General features: G+C 47.1%; 2 protein-coding genes across 11 annotated transcripts in view; both read left to right on the forward strand.

The window, feature by feature from the left end:
- EFCAB10 (EF-hand calcium binding domain 10) overlaps positions 1-18,550 on the forward strand; it is a 312,208-nt gene that overhangs the window by 229,176 nt on the left and 64,482 nt on the right. The gene's annotated exons all lie outside the window — the stretch shown is intronic.
- Positions 1-18,550, forward strand: part of ATXN7L1 (ataxin 7 like 1) — a 272,684-nt gene that overhangs the window by 227,257 nt on the left and 26,877 nt on the right. For 9 of the 10 annotated variants that reach the window (XM_050782677.1, XM_050782676.1, XM_050782675.1 and 6 more), the window contains 3 exons: positions 6,955-7,238; positions 10,487-10,569; positions 11,464-11,720. In XM_050782677.1, coding sequence (XP_050638634.1) covers positions 6,955-7,238; positions 10,487-10,569; positions 11,464-11,720 — 624 coding nt within the window. Of the gene's footprint in view, positions 1-293; positions 445-6,954; positions 7,239-10,486; positions 10,570-11,463; positions 11,721-18,550 lie in introns of those variants that run through there. The other variant, XM_050782684.1, reaches the window with a different exon arrangement.

An 18,550-nucleotide genomic window follows, 5' to 3' on the forward strand; every position in this document is an offset into this window, starting at 1 on the left:
TGAGAACTCTCATCACACACAAAACCCACAGCACAAATACCATATGTCTTCAGGCTCCTGCCTGTCAAATTCATCTTTACCCTGCTCTGGTAAGTGAAGAACGGCTGGCAATAATTTCTGCAGACCTAGAGACATTCTGAACCATTCTCTTAAGGCATATCTGTTGATAATCAAAGAATAGATCATGATCACCAGGAAAGTGTAGCTGGCAGAAGGGCAGCTGGCCCTGCGGCACATTGGTGGCTCTTGCAATGGCACCGTCATGAGTCTCCACCTCTGTTCTTTTGCAGACATCACTGGGCAGGGAGGGGAATCTGCTTGATGCCAAGAGAACCATGTTTCTTAAAGCCAGAGGACCCGCCTTGATCTAGAAAGATAAATTCAGACAGGCCAAGCACAAAGGAAGAAGACGTGGGCAACTAAAGCAGCACAAAAGAAACAGAGGTAGATATCGCCCCCATGTAGCAAGGGGGATGAGGGAGGGTGTTCTCGGCATTGGGTTCCTTTCCCAGGACCGAGACAAAGGTTCAGAGATGATGAGGAGAGAACTACTCCCAGTATATTAGACACAGCAGGGGAACAGGCTGCAGCCCTGAGCTCCCTGAAAGAGTTCATCCCAAGCGAACAAAACAGGCATTATGAAAGCAGCAGGGGGAGAGTGGGGACTCATCTTTCCCTTTCAAACACTGCTCCACAAAGAAAGGACAATCGTAAGTTGATAAATGCAACTAATTGTGCAACTTTGGAAAGGGTGAACTTGCATCCTTTAGACTGAAAAGAAAGGAACTTTGAACGGCTTTGGCTAAGCTCGGGGGTAACTGCCAGGCTTGTTTGTCACCTAAGCAAACAGCGTAATAAATTGCTGAGTCACCCATCAGGCTCTTGCCAACTCACCACCCCTTCCCAGGTCTCACCACCTGCACATGGAGGTGTTACTGTGATTAGACACAAAGAAGATGGGAGATGCCCATACTGTGAAAGCAGGGGTTAGAACCTTTTGGCTTCTTTCCAAATGGAAAAAAAGTCAAACCTGTCATTCAGGGTCCACAGCCATCTGGAAGGGGCATGCCCAAGGCTGGGACACTTTCCTGGCTGGGGAAGGTGACAGCAGAGGAAGTAAGGGGAATGCATACAGGGACAGTGAGAGGAAGCAGAGGACAATTCCAAGATGCTGGCTTCCCTGTGACTGCACTGTCCCCCTCTCTGCAGCATAGGCACACGTGGGATCTGTGCGTATGGGAGGTGGGGGGTGGGGCTCTTAATAGGCTCTTATGAGGCCGGGCGCAGTGGCTCACACCTGTAATCCCAGCACTTTAGGAGGCTGAGGTGGGTGGATCACGAGGTCAGGGGTTCAAGACCAGCCTGACCAACATGATGAAACCCCATCTCTACTAAAAATACAAAAATTAGCTGGGCATGGTGGCAGGCGCCTGTAATCCCAGCTACTCAGGAGGCTGAGGCAGGAGAATTGCTTGAACCCGCGAGGCAGAGGTTGCAGGGAGCCGAGATTGCACCACTGCACTCCAGCCTGGGCAAAAGAGCGAGACTCCATCTAAAAAAAAAAAAAAAAGGTAGGCTCTTATGTCAGCTGGATCTTTTTGCTCAAGAAGGATCATCTCTGGGATTGGCTTTCCAGATTCTGTGGCACTGTCCTGTGACCGTTTCCTCCTTTGCTCTCTCAGTTCAGGACCTTGGGGCTGTTGCCAGCTGTAGTGAAGAAAGACTGGCCCGATGGCTGGCATGTATACTGAAGAGGATGGCAAGGTCAAATGCCTTTCCCGCCATCACTCAGCTGCCTGCTTCTGTGTCTTCTCAGTCCAGGCCAAGGCAGGTTCCCTTCAAGAGAAAACCCAAAGGTTTTGAGGGAGAGAAGGGATACCAAAGAAAAAGTATCAGGGACAGCTCCAGGTTCTCCTTCACTCTTCTAAGCCCTTCCCCATTAGCTCATGGACACCCTTAGAACACACCCAAAAGAGCTCAGTCTCCCTTCTCTCCTCCTGCCAAGTCCTTTTACCTAACATCAGAGGTGTTTACTCAGTGGCCCAGCTCCTTACCGACTCACCTGGTCTTTGAAATCTTTGAAACATTCATGATCAGACTTTTTTCCCCAACGCTTCCCATTCTTCAATCCAGAGGACTGCACACCAGGCTGTCTTTCCTGTTTCTGATGGGCTCCAGTTTCGCATCCAGCTGAGTTCTGGAAGCATTGACAGTAGAGTATGAATGGGCCATACTCATTATATAGTGGAAAAAAATTCCAAATTAGGAGACAGTCACAGACATTAGCTGGCCTGGCCCAAGCTCAGTTATACACAGTTGGGAAGGAGTGTCACCAAAGAGATGAGTCAACTGGCACAGTTCCAAATGTTGGGACCTGGTGCACCTGTGCTCGTGTGGCTGCCTTAAGGAGCACATTCAGAGCCAGACATTGACTTTAGAGGAGAAACGCAGACTGTGCTGTGAGCATTTGAGGGCTGCTTGACTTGTTTTTTTTGTTTTTGTTTTTGTTTTTTGAGGCGGAGTCCCGCTCTGTCGCCAAGCTGGAGTGCAATGGCATGATCTCGGCTCACTGCAACCTCCGCCTCCCAGGTATAAGCGATTCTCCTGCCTCAGCCTCCCAAATAGCTGGGATTACAGGCATGCGCCACCACACCCGGCTAATTTTGTATTCTTAGTAGAAATGGGGTATCACCATGCTGGTCAGGCTAGTCTTGAACTCCTGACCTCAGGTGATCCACCCGCCTCAGCCTCCCAAAATGCTGGGATTACTGGCGTGAGTCACCATGCCCAGCTGGTTTTTTAAATGTATTTCCATTTGTACAGTTGCTCTGGATTATTCTATCCCAGGCATCATATCTTTGTCTGCTGAAGGCCTGAGGGCCTAACATCTACATAGGGCATTTTTCACAGAAACCAGAGGCATTATATTAACTCGTACCAGCTCATGCAACAAGAACTAGATCTGCAACTTGCAAGTTCTAATTTCCTTTCCTGAACTAACTTGGCTTCACAAAGAAATATTAATACATCACAGAAGGCTGCCCAGGTACTAGAGCACCTTCTCTTCTTACTAGCTGTCCGTGTGTTCATATCAACACTTGAAGTTTGATTTTTTTCCCTAAAGAAATAAAAGTCAACAGATCAGAACAAGGGTGAGAAATTAAATCAATAAATCTTTGTGAACAGAACAGATTCTTCTAATTTTTTTTTTTTTCCAAGACAGGGTCTCACTGTGTCACCCACGCTGGAGTACAGTGGTGCAATCCTAGCTCTCTGCAGCCTCAAACTCCTGGGCTCAGGTGACTCTCCTGCCTCAGCCTCTCATGTAGCTGGAACTATGTGTGTCCACCAACGTGCCCAGCATATATATATATATATATATATTTTTTTTTTTTTTTTTGTAAAGACATGGTCTCACTGTGTTGTCCAGGCTAGTCTCAAATATCTGGCCTAGGCCGGGAGCAGTGGCTCATGCCTGTAATTCCAGCACTTTTGGAGGCTGAGGCAGGCAGATCACCTGAGGTCAGGAGTTCGAGACCAGCCTGGCCAACATGGTGAAACCCCATCTCTACTAAAGGTACAAAAATTAGCCAGGTGTGGTGGCGGGTGCCTATAATCCCAGTTACTTGGGAGGCTGAGGCAGGAGAATTGCTTGAACCCAAGAGGCTGAGGTTGCAGTGAGCCGAGATTGTGCCGCTGCACTTCGACCTGGGTGACAGAGACTCTGTCTCAAAAAAAAAAAAAAAAAAAAAAAAACCTGGCCTCAAGCAATCCTCTCACCCTGGCCCCCAAAACTCCTGGGACTACAGGCATGAACCACCACACCTGGCCAATATGTTTGGGTTTGGGGGGTGCCAGCAGGCTCAGGGGGCAGTTGAGAAAGGGTCTTGCTCTGTTGCTGAGGCTGGAGTGCAATAGCATGATGATAGCTCACTGTAACCTCAAACTCTTGAGCTCAAGCAATCCACCTGCAGCATCCCAAGTAACTAGGGCTACAGGCACATGCCACCATGCCTGGCTAATTTTCATTTTTATTTTGTAGAGACTGGTCTCGCTGTGTTTCCCAGGCTGGTCTCAAACTCTTAGGCTCAAGCAGTCCTCCCACCTCAGCCTCCGAAAGTGCTAGGATTACAGGCATGAGCCACCACAACTGGCCACTGATACTTTTTTTTTTTTTTTGAGACAGAGTCTCGCTCTGTCGCCCAGGTGGAAGTACAGTGGCCTGATCTCAGTGCACTGCAACCTCTGCCTCCTGTGTTCAAGTGATTCTCCCACCTTAGCCTCCTGAGTAGCTGGGATTACAGGCATGCACCACCACCCCTGGCTAATTTCTGTTTTTTGTGGGTTTTTTTCCATTTGTTTGTTTGAGGCAAAGTCTCGCTCTGTCGCCCATGCTGGAGTGCAGTGGCGCAATCTCGGCTCGTTGTAAGCTCTGCCTCCTGGGTTCACGCCATTCTCCTGCCTCAGCCTCCCGAGTAGCTGGGACTACAGGTGCCCGCCACCACGCCCGGCTAATTTTTTTTGTTTTTGTTGTGGTTGTTGTTGTTGTTTTGGTTTTTTTGTATTTTTAGTAGAGACAGGGTTTCACCATGTTAGCCAGGCTGCTCTTGTACTCCTGACCTCAGGTGATCCGCCCGCGTCAGCCTCCCAAAGTGCTGGGATTACAGGTGTGAGCCACCGCGCCCAGCCACTGATCTGTATTTTTAAAGTCAGGTTTATTGAGGTATAATTTAAGTAGTAAGAGTTTCGTCATTTGCATTTTTTTTCTTTTTTTTAGTTTGTACATGTAAAACATTTTTAATGGTGGTAAAATACACATAACATAAATTTTACCATCTTAACCATTTTAAATGTACATTTTAATAGTATTACGTACATTCACACTGTTGTGCAACCAATCTCCAGAACTTTTTTTCCATCTTGCAAAACTGAAACTCTATACACTTGTTCAACGGGCATAAAAAAAACTGCCCATTCTCCCTTCCCCCATTCCCTGGCAACCACTGTTCTGCTTTCTGTCTCTATGAATTTGACTACTCCAGGTACCTCATATAAGTGGAATTATACAGTATTTATCTTTTGTGACTGGCTTATTTCACTTAACATAATGTCTTCAAGGCTCCTGCCCGTGTCAGAATTTCCTTCCTTTTTAAAGCTGAATGATGCCACATTTTGCTTTACCCATTCATCCATTGATGGACACTTGGGCTGCTTCCACCTTTGGCTATTGTGAATAATGCTGCTATGAACATGGGTATACAAGTCTCTCTTCAGGACCCTGATTTCTGTAACTTGTGGCTTTTTAAATGTGTCAAGGAATAAGCGTAGAAGAATTCTGTATCACCTTGTTTTGCATCTTTTTATCATTTGGAAAAAAATCAGGAATGCAGCCCTAATTTCACCAGGTAATATCTGTCTAGCGTCTTCGTGTGCTCACCCTCACAGGGCTTCTTGTGCCGTTCTTCAGTGATACGAGAGTGCTTTGAGAATTGCCATTAAATAGAAAGGAGCAGCAGTTCAGCTCTATCTCAAAGATTGAGACACTCTGATCAGGGACAGAACTGGCAGTGGCAGGGTTTGTTACAAAAAAACTGTCATTTTAGTTTCCCCTCACATGAGACTCGAAGCCCCACGTCACCCTTCCCCAGGCCAAGAAGGTACGTGGTCCGAGGGAGAAGTCCGTAATGTCCAGCCACAATCTGTTCCACTGCTCTGTGCCCTTCTCACTGGCAAAGATCTGTAACCAACAGCTGGGATCCTATTTCAAAGTCATAAAAGGGGCAGGGGCTGGGAGGGAGCTAAAATAATTTCATGAACAAGTTGATCAAAGAAATAATCTGTGAATGAATCTTAGAGAAAGGAGAGCCAGCCAGCCATGTGGACAGATAAGAGTCTTTGCCTGCCAAAAACAGCCCCTCTTTCCCGCCCTACATTGTCTGCAGGAATGTAAAAGCCATATTCTAGATCATTTGGCATTCAAATAGCTAAGTAGGCTTCACTCTCAGCTCAGAGATGACTGGGGAGCCCATGTTAGCATTCTCCCCTCCTGCCAGGAGGAAAAGGAATCCAGCTCAGGGACCAAAGCAAAGCTTATTCATCTCCTCTTTTAAGACCCGGAGATGGAGTTCTCCACAGCCCCCCAGACACAGGTCCTTCAGCGTTAAAGAAGCAGAGAAATCAAATGCACATCCCATACAGGAGAAATAGCAGGGAAGGGGGCTAAGGTGACAGATTCTGAAGAGTGAAGCACACCTTTGTGCTCTGCCTTCTTAAAATTCATCCTCTCACCTGCCAGCCTTGAGAATTGCCTATTTACATAACTAGCTGCCTAAAATGGAATATTGGATAATGCTACATGGCGGCTCACTCAATTTGAGCCCATCCCCAGGATGTGAGAGTGATCCAGAAGCCGTCCGACAGCACGCCATGCAGCACGCTGGCCTGAAGCCATGCCTCCTTGTGGTGTGATCCTGTCAGCACTCCGGAGCTAAGCAGATGTCAGGCCCCATCCGGGCCGGGCTGGGGGACTAGCTGAGCAGTGGGGGGAGGGGGCGTGATTCAGCAGTGGCACACTGTCTTCAGGGGACAAACGGTATCTCTTCCTGAGCTTCACAGCAGGCGCCTTGTTCTGCCCAAGGTGCTGTGTTGGAGACGGCCAACCTATAGGACCCGGGAAGGGGGGAGTTGCAGGATCTATGGGGACAGCTCAGCACGGGCGGTCATCAGTCAGCCCTGATGCCACCCTTGGCACTGTGCCAGCCTCGCATCCCCTGTTGATCCTTTCCAGGGCACAGAACTCTCTCCCATCAAAACTGGATTCATGCTGCTTGCTTATAGAAGGAGTATAAATAAGTGATAAGGAAATGTTCTGATAATGATAAGCGGGTATGGTTCCTCAGCAGACTAGATGTATCAAAGAAGGCAATTGTGCGTGTTTGTTCATTTATTTTTCAGCGTTCCGGTTCCTGTAGTCAGTTTAGAGAAAATTCCTAACCTAGTGAAGGCAGATGGTGCCAATGTCAAAATGAACTCTACAACCACTACTGCAGTTTCTGCCTCCTCCACCTCATCCTCTGCCGTCTCCACCCCTTCTTTAATTAAGCCTGTCCTGATGTCCAAGTCAGTGCCACCTTCACCAGAGAAGATCTTAAATGGCAAAGGAATTCTGCCATCCACCATAGACAAGAAACACCAAAATGGCACCAAAAACAGCAACAAGCCTTACAGGAGACTTTCAGGTATGTGTCAGTGTCATCAGGGTCTGACTCAAGATTAGACTGAAAGGGAGTGGCAGCCATAACCAAGGACTGATGTGCTCTTATCATTAAGCAGGTCTGTTTCATTTTAAGGGGGACGCAGAGTTTACCTGCAAGTAGGAACCCCACCTAAAAACGCAAGGGAAAACCAGGTCTTTTCTTCCCTGGGCAGATGAAGTCCCTCACTCAGTTCAGTGCTTAGTGGGAGTTACCCTAGCAACCTGGGAGGCAGGGTGCTCTGCACCGACCTACTCTGTACATTCCGAGGGTCTTGTGAGCAGGTGATTCTGTGTATCCATATCATGCAAACAGATTGAACTAGCCCTGGCTTCCATAGAAGCTTCACTGCTGGGAAGCTGGACAACACACAGGGATCTCATGGTGCCTCAAGGCATGTGAGGGACAGCCCCGCCAGCAGCTGTGCTGCACAGGCACACACAGCCTCTGTCCTTTGGCCTCAGGAGTTTCCAGGTTGATTCTGCAGTTGGGTTTACAACTGTCTATGCCCCATAATCAGGTTGGAATTCCCAAACAGGAACACTAGGGCTGGCACAGCCGATAGGGTATTGGGACGGTCTCTTGTGGGTCTACTCCTTGGTTGTCTGAGCAGACACTGGGGTGCTGGAAGAGGCACATGGGATGATGGTTATCTGATGGTTATCTTTTAGAGGCACTTATATGGGTAATGTTTGCTTTGGATCTATCTGCTGTAGAACTAAATCTGGCAGTTTTTACTCTCTCCGAAAGACCAGGAGAAGCTATATATTTCATAACTTCTTCACACATCATGGGCACTCCCTGATGGTGGCCAGAGAAAGTAAAATGCAGTGACAGCCACCCTGTGACAGAGAAACTGTCCTCGGGTTAAGCTTGATTTGTAAGCACCCAGGGAATTGTGGGTAATTTTTATTGTCTACTCTGTATTTGTCTGTAGTTCTAGTTTTTCTATCTTTCATCTGTAACTCTTTTAAAAATTATGTCTGAAAAGTCCCTCAGGCCCAAAGCATTCAAATAAAGCAGGTATTGTACCTTGCACATCTTTGCCTGCACTGCTCACCCACTGTCAAGAGAGAAAGGTAGAGCCTGTTGCTCTCCCTAAGCACTGTGGGCCTCACGGTTCGGGCTGGAGCCCCCAGCGCCTGGCTCTTCCTGAATGGAAAGCTCAGTTTCACTCTTTAGAGGTGGTAACAACATCCCCAGAAAACCAGTAGGCGTGGGCACAGTGGCTGGAGGCTGAGGGGTCCTCGCCATAGCAGAAGCACAGCCTTGGCTTCCAGCCTGTAACCCCATCTGAAGTTGTTTGGGGATTTTTCTGCCGCGCGTTGTTTTTGCATTTTGTGGGTTGTCTTGTCTCATTGGGTCTTTTGCTTGTTTCTGCCTCACTTTCACATTTGGCAGCCAGCTCCTACCCCCAGCCAACAGCCTGCTCAGCTCCAGGTCGACATGAGGCGCTGGTGTGGGACCAGGCACATGCCTGACTCTGACAGACCCAAGAAAAAACGCCACACCAGGCAGCCTGGCCAGAAAGGGCCCCGAGCAAACCAGCATCTCCAGGCCTAGCAGGTTTTTTTTCTAAGTGAAGCTAAAAAAAAAAGAGAGAGAAAAGGCAGACAAAAAGCAAAAAAGCAGAGAGGCGTTTTGGTAACCAGCCAGGGAATCTGTCTTGGGTATAGAATAGTTTTCTTGTGCACATCATTGGTAACACCATTGCAACCTCCCCATGACCCTCAAAGCTTTGAAAATTGAATACATTCATTTATTATGTTATAATCTGAGCATTATTATATGCTCCGAGTTCACTCCAACAATTTCAGACAGTTTTCTGGCTAGGTAACCTTTTTTGAGTTTGCAGCCATTCAAGGGTCTTAAGAACATACCACCAATTTCTGTATACCCCGTACCACCAGCAGCACTGCTGCCAGTCTCCCCACATGCCCAGAGGGCTGTGTCATTCCTGCTCTGCAGGACTTACGTGTTTGCTTGGTGCCTTCCAGAAACAGCACAGGCCATCCAAGAGGTGGAATTTTAAAGCCCAAAGGATCCTTAAGAGATCACCTAGCCTGGGCAATGTAGTGAGACCCCGTGTCTACAAAAAAAAAAACAAAATTAGGCAGGTGTGGTGGTGCATGCCTCTAGTTCCAGCTGCTCAGGAGGTTGAGCCCAGGAGGTCGAGGCTGCAGTGAGCCTTGTGATCACACCACTGCACTTCAGCCTGGGTAACAGAGCGAGACCCTGTCTCAAAAAATAAAAATGAACAAAAGAGATCACCTCACATTCCCCTCATTTTAAAGGTGAGGACAGCATGATTGTCATCCTGGTGGGGGTGAAGGACCCAAGATGGACATAGAAAGAACAGGCTCCTTAGAGGTAACCTCCACACAAACTGTCCACAGTCAACTGGAAGGCAGGAGCTGGGGAAGCCTGGCCTCTCCGCACAGACATCCTTCATCCCACAAGGGCAGCCTGCCCTGTTTTATTCCCACGTGAAGCATCAGGCCCAGGGCAGTGGGGGCAGGGAGCAGCTGTGAGATTAGCAGGCCCTGCCCTCTCTACACCTTCAAGTTCAGCCTTCTCCCCTGCCCCTGCCTGTAACACTGCCAGAGTGCCCCTCAATCAGGTAAATGGTGTTTGTGGTCAGCGAGGCTGTGTGCAAAGCCTGCGCTGAGGGCTTTGTCAAGCGTGAGAGAGGCAGGTCACTCCGATATGTGAAGGAATAATCTTCCACTTACATGGCTAAAACTAGCAGGAAGGCAGGAACTGGAGTCAGGGTGTCTGTACTCTTGGAGCAGCCCAGGAAAGGGGCCACTGGGTCTCAGGTGGCTCTCCCTGGTCTGCAGCCAGCTATGCCCAAATGCAAGGACCTGTGGAACCATTGCAAGTAAAATAAAGCATTAAGAGCATTCAGAGCAGCACGGCTCCTCTCCTTCCCTTTGGTCCCCACTCCCACCCTATTCCCCAACCCTTGTGCTGCATTCGGCGTTGCTGCCGAAGCTAGACTTGGGAACTCTGGGTTCAGAGGGGAGCACCATTTTCCCCCAGCGTTCTGGAAGCACTTTAGCAGCTGGTTGAGAAAACAAAAAACAAAACAAAACAAAAAAAACAAAAACCAGATTGCCTGACAATGTCTCACTTGTTGGTGCAAATGTGCATTTTTTTAAAAATGTAGTCTTAATGCCAAATTCTATTTAGTCTCCTTTTTTCTTATATTTTTTGTTTGTTTCTTAAACCAGAGAGAGAATTTGACCCAAATAAACACTGTGGAGTATTGGATCCCGAGACAAAGAAACCTTGCACAAGATCCCTCACCTGCAAGGTATTTCTCTTTCCATAAAAAATACTTCCTGCTCTGGCTGGGGCCTTTGTCGAAATGTTTGCATGCCACTCTCTGCACACGGCAGGGTGTGGAACCTCGACATGACCCCCAGCTGTTCTTTGTAAGGGAAATGCTTTCTTCTCGTCCATGGTAGCAGAGTGCCTGCCTCAAGCTGGCTGGCTTTTTAAGAAGGAAAAAAAAAAAAAAAAAAAAAAAAAAAAAAAACTAGGCTTCCCCTGTTACTTGTGAGGCCAGACAGTAAATTGTATTTATAGGCACTCACAGGCGGTTCTAAAGCCTGCTACGTTTTAATGTATGCAGGAGCGGCGGCGGCGGCGGCGGCGGCGGCGGCGGCGGCAGCGCCCTGAAAGGCAGCCCTGGAGGGGAGGATGATATGCCGCGCCCCTGATCCAGCCACACCGGGGTGGCCAGGGGAACAGCTGACCCAAGGCGGCCGCCATTGGGTCGCCCAAAGCCCTGTATTTCATGCTGAACTGCTAGTGCTTCTTGGGATCAAGGCGATGGCCCTCTCTGCTTGGTGGCTCTGTTTGTCTGGGCCGAATCGAGCCTCCCACCTGCACCTGGATTAACTCTAGCATTCCCTCGCAGTTGCCTTTCATCAGAGAGGTTTTCATGGGTTCTGCGCTGAAGCTCGTCATCCTATGCCATTTTTTGGAGGAAGCTTTGGCTTCGTAACACCAGGAGTGTAGGGCATGGTTGCGTTCGTGTGGTCTCTGCCTCTTCCTAGCCGCAGAACAGGAGCTGTTGCCTTGAAGTTGACTTTTCAAGCACCTCTAAATTTCCATGAATTGCTATTTCTGAAATGGAGGGTCTGGGGAAGCAGGTTTATGTGCTGATCAAAGAGGCTGTGCTTTTCATTTCTCTTCTCCTTAGACACATTCGCTAAGCCATCGGAGGGCAGTCCCAGGCCGGAAAAAGCAATTTGACCTCCTCCTGGCAGAACACAAAGCCAAGTCCCGGGAAAAAGAAGTTAAAGATAAAGAGCATCTCCTGACTTCCACGAGGGAAATACTTCCCAACCAATCCGGGCCGGCGCAGGATTCTCTGCCAGGGTCTTCAGGGAGCTCTGGGCCAGAACCGAAAGTTGCATCCCCTGCAAAATCCAGGCCACCTAACTCTGTACTTCCTAGGTAAGTACCACCTTGACGCTGGAAGCCCTGAATGCTTGGTCAAGCGACTTTAGCTTGCCTGGTCTGTGGCGTGTGGTCTGATTATGTGTTAAATGGAAGTCATAATAGTACTACTTCGTAAGGCAGTAGTAAAGTTTTAATGAGATAATGTACATAAAAGGCCCAGCCCAGTGCCTGCCACATAGTGTTCAACAGATTTTACTGCTGTCATCATTATCATCATCACTGTCATCACCATTGTCAGCAGCAGTGGACTTCATGGCAGACTAGCAGACCTTATATCAGACAGTGTGTGTTTTTACAGAGCAAGAATAAGCTGGAAACAAATACCTGGAACTGTGACACATCAGTCACCAGGTGACCTCCTGGTTGCCTGGGTTTTTATGTTAGTTGACGATTCCTGGAGCAGATGGGAAACCGGGGTGGATAGGCCGTTAGCACCTCTTAGGCGCTCACTGCACCATGCTAGTCCACTTGCCACGTATTTGTTTTCCACGCTCTCCTATCATCAGGATGAAAGGGGAAATTGGCATAGCAGAGGTTGTTTGTCCTTACATGTCTCTCCACACCAGGAAAGCTACTCTTCTGGGCCACCTGTTTGGGGTTCTATGTGGTTGTCCCGGACAGAAAGGAAAAAATAGAAAACAAAATTAACACTCATTTGGATTAAAAGTAATTTAAAATCCATGCATGTCCGTTTTGATGGGCAGCAGCTCAATTCCCAAATAATGGGACAGAGAACCACTTATTCAAAAATATTTATTGAGTGCTCGTTTCATAAGCAAGATTCCATGTTAGGTACTCTCAGGCAGGGGTACAGAGATTAATGAAGCTAGACCCCACTTTTCAGGAATTTGGAGTTTAAAAAAATTAGATAAGAATCAAGTATCCATAATTTGTATAAAAAGGAAACATTAATAATACTCCATGAGAAGTGCAGATAACGATATTATCTGATGTTCTTTATGCATACAGTGTGAATCTCAACGAGTAGCAAATAGGCTTTAAGAGGACATAGTCATAAAAGAAGGGGAGGGAGTTGATTTTTAAAACAAAAACAAATATTTGGTAGCAGTCACTCCTGATCTGCCAGGCTCTCACCCTGATGCCTTCCATGTTGGTGCAAGCCTGACCCAGTTTGACAGCCATAGTCCCTCTGTCACTATGGCCAAGCTCAGCCTCAGGCGTTCAGGAGGATGCGGTCAGATGGAATTGCCATCCCCAACACTTCCATCGTGCTCACCATCGTGGCGTTACTGTCGCCGTGGACATGCTACTTTCCTGGCCACCCCTCGCTTTGCAAGATCATTTTGTAATGACTTCTCACTGTCATGTGGGGTGTTGGTTAAGGATATTACCCTTGTTTTAGAGTTGAGGCAACAGTTCTGTTCCAAACTTCTGGAAGGGGTTTCAATTCTATATACAGCGGCTTTTAAACTTCTTTGTAGCTGTCGAACATTTTCATTCCAGCACAACCTGGGTACCTGAGAGGAAAGTAGACTTGCCTCCCCCTGAAGCCGGCTAAGCTCACACGTGTACCCAGAGCCACTGTCCCCCACACCCTCTCAAGGATCTCCTTGGGATCCCCAAGGACTCCAGGGAACCCAGTTTGAAAGCCTTCTTTGATTATACAAACCTCCATCTATTTTTGACTGATGGAGGCACTTCTCACCAGGCAGTGGTACCTGGCTTAACAGAGAAACAAGGGAGCAGCCGTTAAATAATAAAAGAGCGGAGCCTGAAGGATCTGCTCCGACTGTTTCTTCTGGGTTTAATTTTCAGGGGAATGTTCATCTATAGAGAAATGCCAGCTGTTTGTGTTCTCTTAAGGAAGCAGAAAAGGATGGGTGAGGTTAATCAGCAAAAAGAATGTTTCTGGAAAAGAAGTTGGGGGGGCAGAGGAACACATTACACATGTTGGTAACAGAATCTTTTTTTTTTTTTTTTTTTTTGAGATGGAGTTTCACTCTGTTGCCCAGGCTGGAGTGCAATGGCACGATCTTGGCTTACTGCAACCTCCGCCTCCCAGGTTCCGGCAATTCTCCTGCCTCAGACTCTCAAGTTGCTGGGATTACAGGCGTGTGCCACCATGCCCAGCTAATTTTTTGTATTTTTAGTAGAGATGCACTGTCACCATGTTGGCCAAGCTAGTCTCGAACTCCTGACCTCAGGTGATTCCCCCACCTCGGCCTCCCAAAGTGCTGACATTACAGGCATGGGCCACCATACCCAGCCCACAGAATCATCTTTGAGGATCTTTTCAAGATTGGGTCAGGCACCAGAAAACTCAGGGGTGAGTTCTTTTCCAAAGTTAATCAGGAAAGTGTCCTGCACTTGTCTTAGTTTAGGACAAGATCCCCTGCAATTAAAGATTGAAGAGCCATGATCAGAGTTGAATATTGTAATCCCACAAAACTTACAAAAACATTGCTTTACTCATATTGATGTATATACAATAGATGTTTCATCTACACAGATTATCTGTACTTGGCAAAAAAAAAAACTATCGCACATGAATGGAATTTATTGTCATCCCCTCCCACTTGTGAATTCCCTTTGTAGGAAATGCTAACGTGTGTGAATTTATTTCATACGTATCTTTTTGTTAACCTTGAAAATATTTTCGTTCTCATATTCTTACATTGCAACCTATTCTTGTCAGGGATTGCTAAAAAGGGAACTTGAGTCTAGAATTAGAAAAGTTAAAGTTAGATAACAAGGGTTGGAATGGGATTTGAAGTGGAAATCTCAACTCCATGCCTACTAACTAGGTAAGCTTGGTCATGGTTCTTAGCCTGTCTTGCCTCAGATTGCTCATCTGTACAGTGGAGCTAATGAGAGTGAAATGAGAAGGTACCAAGCACATAAGAAGCAGTCCATGGATGGTAGCTATTAGTGAGTGGGAGGGGCACTCCACAGGAAGGCGAAGGCAGTGAATGCCGGCCTTGACACTGCCTGGTTTCCGTATGCCTGCCCTCCATGCTTCTGCCCCCAGCCCGAGGGGCCTGGAATAACACACTCATAGGTTCAGTTTCTTTGCCTCCAACTCTAAAGGAACACATTGCTTGCTCCAAAAAGCCCGAGGGTTGTGGATGACTAGACCAGCCACCGCCACTGGGACTGTTTTAAAGGGCAAAGAGGGCTGGGCTCTGACAAGCCAGGCTGAGAGCCCTCAGGAAACTGGTGCCACAAAATCTGGGCACAGTCCCCTCTGTCTCGTAGATGCTTACACATGCAGTCTAAAGTATAAAAGGGCAAACTTAGTTAATCTTAGACTGACGAGGGCAGTGTGGAGAGAGGCAGAAGGTCCTAGATTCCTGACAAAGGGCAGAGATGAGTCTGGAATAAAAGCAACTTCTGTTCCATTCTGTATCTCATTAGGATAGTGATATTGCCACACTTCAAGCGAATTCTCTCCTTTTTTTTTTTTTTTTTTTTTTTGTAGAGACAGAGTCTCACTATGTTGCCCAGGCTGGTCTTGAACACCTGGGCTCAAGCAGTCCTCTTGCCTTGGCCTCTCCAAGTGCTAGGATTACAGGCATGAGCTGCCACGCCCGGCCTTATTCTCTCCCTGACTTCTTATATATTTGTCCCTGTGCTGTTTCTACATCTGTTTCTCAGTCTGGAGGGCTTTGAGGTTATGCAGACAGGCACAAAACCCCTCCGTTTCTTATTAGCTTTATAACAGTTTCTTCATCTGAGGCCAGGCGCAGTGGCTCATGTATGTAATCCCAATATTTCGGAAGGCAGAAGTGAGAGAATAACTTGAGCCCAGGAATTCGAGAGCAGCCTTGGCAACATAGCCAGACCCCATTCTCCACCAAAAGGGAAAAAAAAAATCTCATCTAAGAAAGGCAGATGCTAGTTTACTCACCTAAGGTGTCTGGAATAAGAAATGTACATTTCATGCCTGGCACATAGTAAGGACTGAATTAAGGTCAAATAGTAAGGAATGAATCAAGGTCAATTGCCCTCTGCTCTCTTCCTCAACACACTCAGACAAACTAATGCTCTGCTTCCTCAAAGTAGTAAGGTAGGACTTTCTCTGCATTTCCCTGAGTTGAACTGGACAAGACCCGTCATCCTATGCTTTGACTTTAGACCGGACTGGTGGGCAGATGGGGGACAGGTGATGTAGTATGGAGGGAGAAAGAGTGAATGGCAACTAAACAAACTTGAGTGACTGTGTCAACACCTTCCTGTGACTCATTGCCCCATTCCCCATCACTCCTCACCCAAGCCTCGCTTTTTCCGAGACCCAAGCTGGTTCCAGTGAACTTCTTCCCTCCAGGTATCATCCTGGAGTGCGGCAATCAGAGCTAACAGGTCCGGAAAGCATCCACCACTATATCACCTCCAGGAGGCTGAATGCACCCTGAGGGCAATGAGCCCGAAAGGAAGTGGTGCGGAGCTCCCTCCTCCTGGTGTGTGTGCACACACGAGCACACCATCATGCGTCCCTGTTTCTCCCTTTGCTCCCACAGCTAGTTGTGGGCTAGAGCACAGCTTCCACGCTCAGCTTACTCCCCAGGAATATTCCATTCATCTCCTCTTTTATCTGGCAATTATTATAGAGTGTTTCAGCTGGTTTTCTTCTTAATTACACTGCTTTTTTTTGTTGTTATTATTGTTTTAAGACAGAATCTCCCTCCTGTTGCCCAAGCTGGAGAGCAGTGTCATGATCTCAGCTCATGACAACCTCCACCTCCCGGGTTCAAGTGATTTTCCTGCCTCAGCCTCTCTAGTAGCTGGGATTACAAGCGCCTACCACCATAGGCTGGCTAATTTTTGTATTTTTAGTAGAGATGGGGTTTCTCCATGTTGGCCAGGCTGGTCTCGAACTCCTGACCTCAGGTGATCCACCCACCTCAGCCTCCCAAAGGGCTGGGATTACAGGCATGAGCCACAGCGCTCAGCCTGCATTTTTAAAAATCAGAGTAAGATAGGCACATAGTTCAAAAATTAAATTGTGCTTAAATAATGAAATGAATGAAAACAGTTTCTGCCATCCTGGAACATGTCTTTGCTCTTTCTGTGTTCAAACGCCTGTTTCCTGGATCCAAGTGACTGCCTCCTTCTTAGTTTGCACCTTTAAATTTTGATGGAGTACCTCCTCCATTAGCTTCCTGTGAAAAGATGTGTGGGAGGTCAATATTTAGAATCCTTGCACACTTGAAAATATTTTTATTCTACTCTCACACTTAAATTGATAATCTATCTGAGTATATAACTGGATTGAAAATCATTTCCCTGCAGAATTTTGAAGACATTTTTTCATTGATTTATAGCATTGAAAATTTTATCAAGAAGTTTAATATTATTCTGATTATCATTTCTTTGCACACATCCAGTTTCTTACTCTGAAGCCTGGGGGCTGTGAAAGTTCACACAGTAGTCACTCTTTTTTTTTAAGACAAGGTTACACTCTGTAACCCAGGCTGGAGTGCAGTGGTACAATCATAGCTTATCCCAGCTTCAAACTCCTGGCTTCAAATGATCCTCCTACCTCAGTCTCTCAAGTACCTGGGACTACAGGTGCAAGCCTCTGCCCCTGGCTAATCTTTTTATTTTTTTACAGAGACAGGGTCTTGCTGTGTTGCCCAGGCTGGTCTTGAATATCTGGGCTCAAGCAATCTCCTCAGCCTCCCAAAGTGCTGGGATTACAGATGTGAACCACTGCACCCAGCTGATCACTCTTGATGTAGCTCATTTTCTTTCATTGTACTGGGTACTCAGTAGCTCATTCAATCTGGAGATACTTTTCCTCTTCTGGGATATTTTCCTGTGTTACATCTTAGATGATTTTCTCCCCACTATTGTCTTTATTCTTTCTTTCTTGACTTTCTATTAATTGGATGTTGGACCTTTAGCTCTCTTACCTCTTTTTGTCTCTTAATCTCCTTGTTCTACTTTCTGAAATATTTTCTTTGACTTTATCTTCAAAAATGATATTTTAAATCATTCATGATGCTTTCCTATTTTTTAGGATCTGGTTCTTTTTATCTGGTTGTTTCTTGCACTATACCACGATCGTTTTTCAGAGGCAATAACATCCTAATATCTTTGAAGATAGGTTTTTTAGTTTTTTCTCTTTCCATCATCATCTTAGTTTTTTCCAGGTTTGTTTCCTTTCTGTGTTCATGTCTTTGATGTGTGGTTGGGCAGCCTCACACTGGAGATGCTCCGGCAGTGTTGGGCCATCCCTAACCATGCACATTTAGAAGAGAGGCTCTAACAGCCTAATTGGAAGTCTGTGTGGGAGATTGTCAGTCACAATTTTCTGATCACCATTCAGCCTTTTGTTTAAGGATTTCCAAAGGCAAGATCTGGAAGCCTTCTCTGGGACCATTCAGTTTCTCAAAGATAGAAGCCTGACTGGTGATGTGCCTGGCTGTAGGCCTGACTAGAAATGGCCCACAGTTCCCCTGTGTCCAGCCCTGTGCCTCACTCCTACTCTGTGCCGAGCCTGATGGCCCCGTATCTAGAATCTCTCCAGTTCAACTTCTCTGGCAAGTAAACCTTTGCTCTCTTGTTAGCAAGTTTATTGTCGTTGGCCGGGTGCGATGGCTCACGCCTGTAATCCTAGCACTTTGGGAGGCTGGGGCGGGCAGATCACTTGAGGCCAGGAATTCGAGACCAGCCTGGCCAACATGGTGAAACCCTGCCTCTACTAAAAGTACAAAAATTAGCTGGGTGTGGTGGCACGCGCCTGTGATCCCAGCTACTTGGTAGGCTGAGGCAGGAGAATTGCTTGAACCTGGGAGGCAGAGGTTGCAGTGAGCTGAGACAGTACCACTGCACTCCAGCCTGGGCGACAAAGCGAGACTCCA

Source organism: Macaca thibetana, chromosome 3 (assembly GCF_024542745.1).
Source record: "Macaca thibetana thibetana isolate TM-01 chromosome 3, ASM2454274v1, whole genome shotgun sequence".
NCBI classification, from domain to species: Eukaryota; Metazoa; Chordata; class Mammalia; order Primates; family Cercopithecidae; genus Macaca; species Macaca thibetana.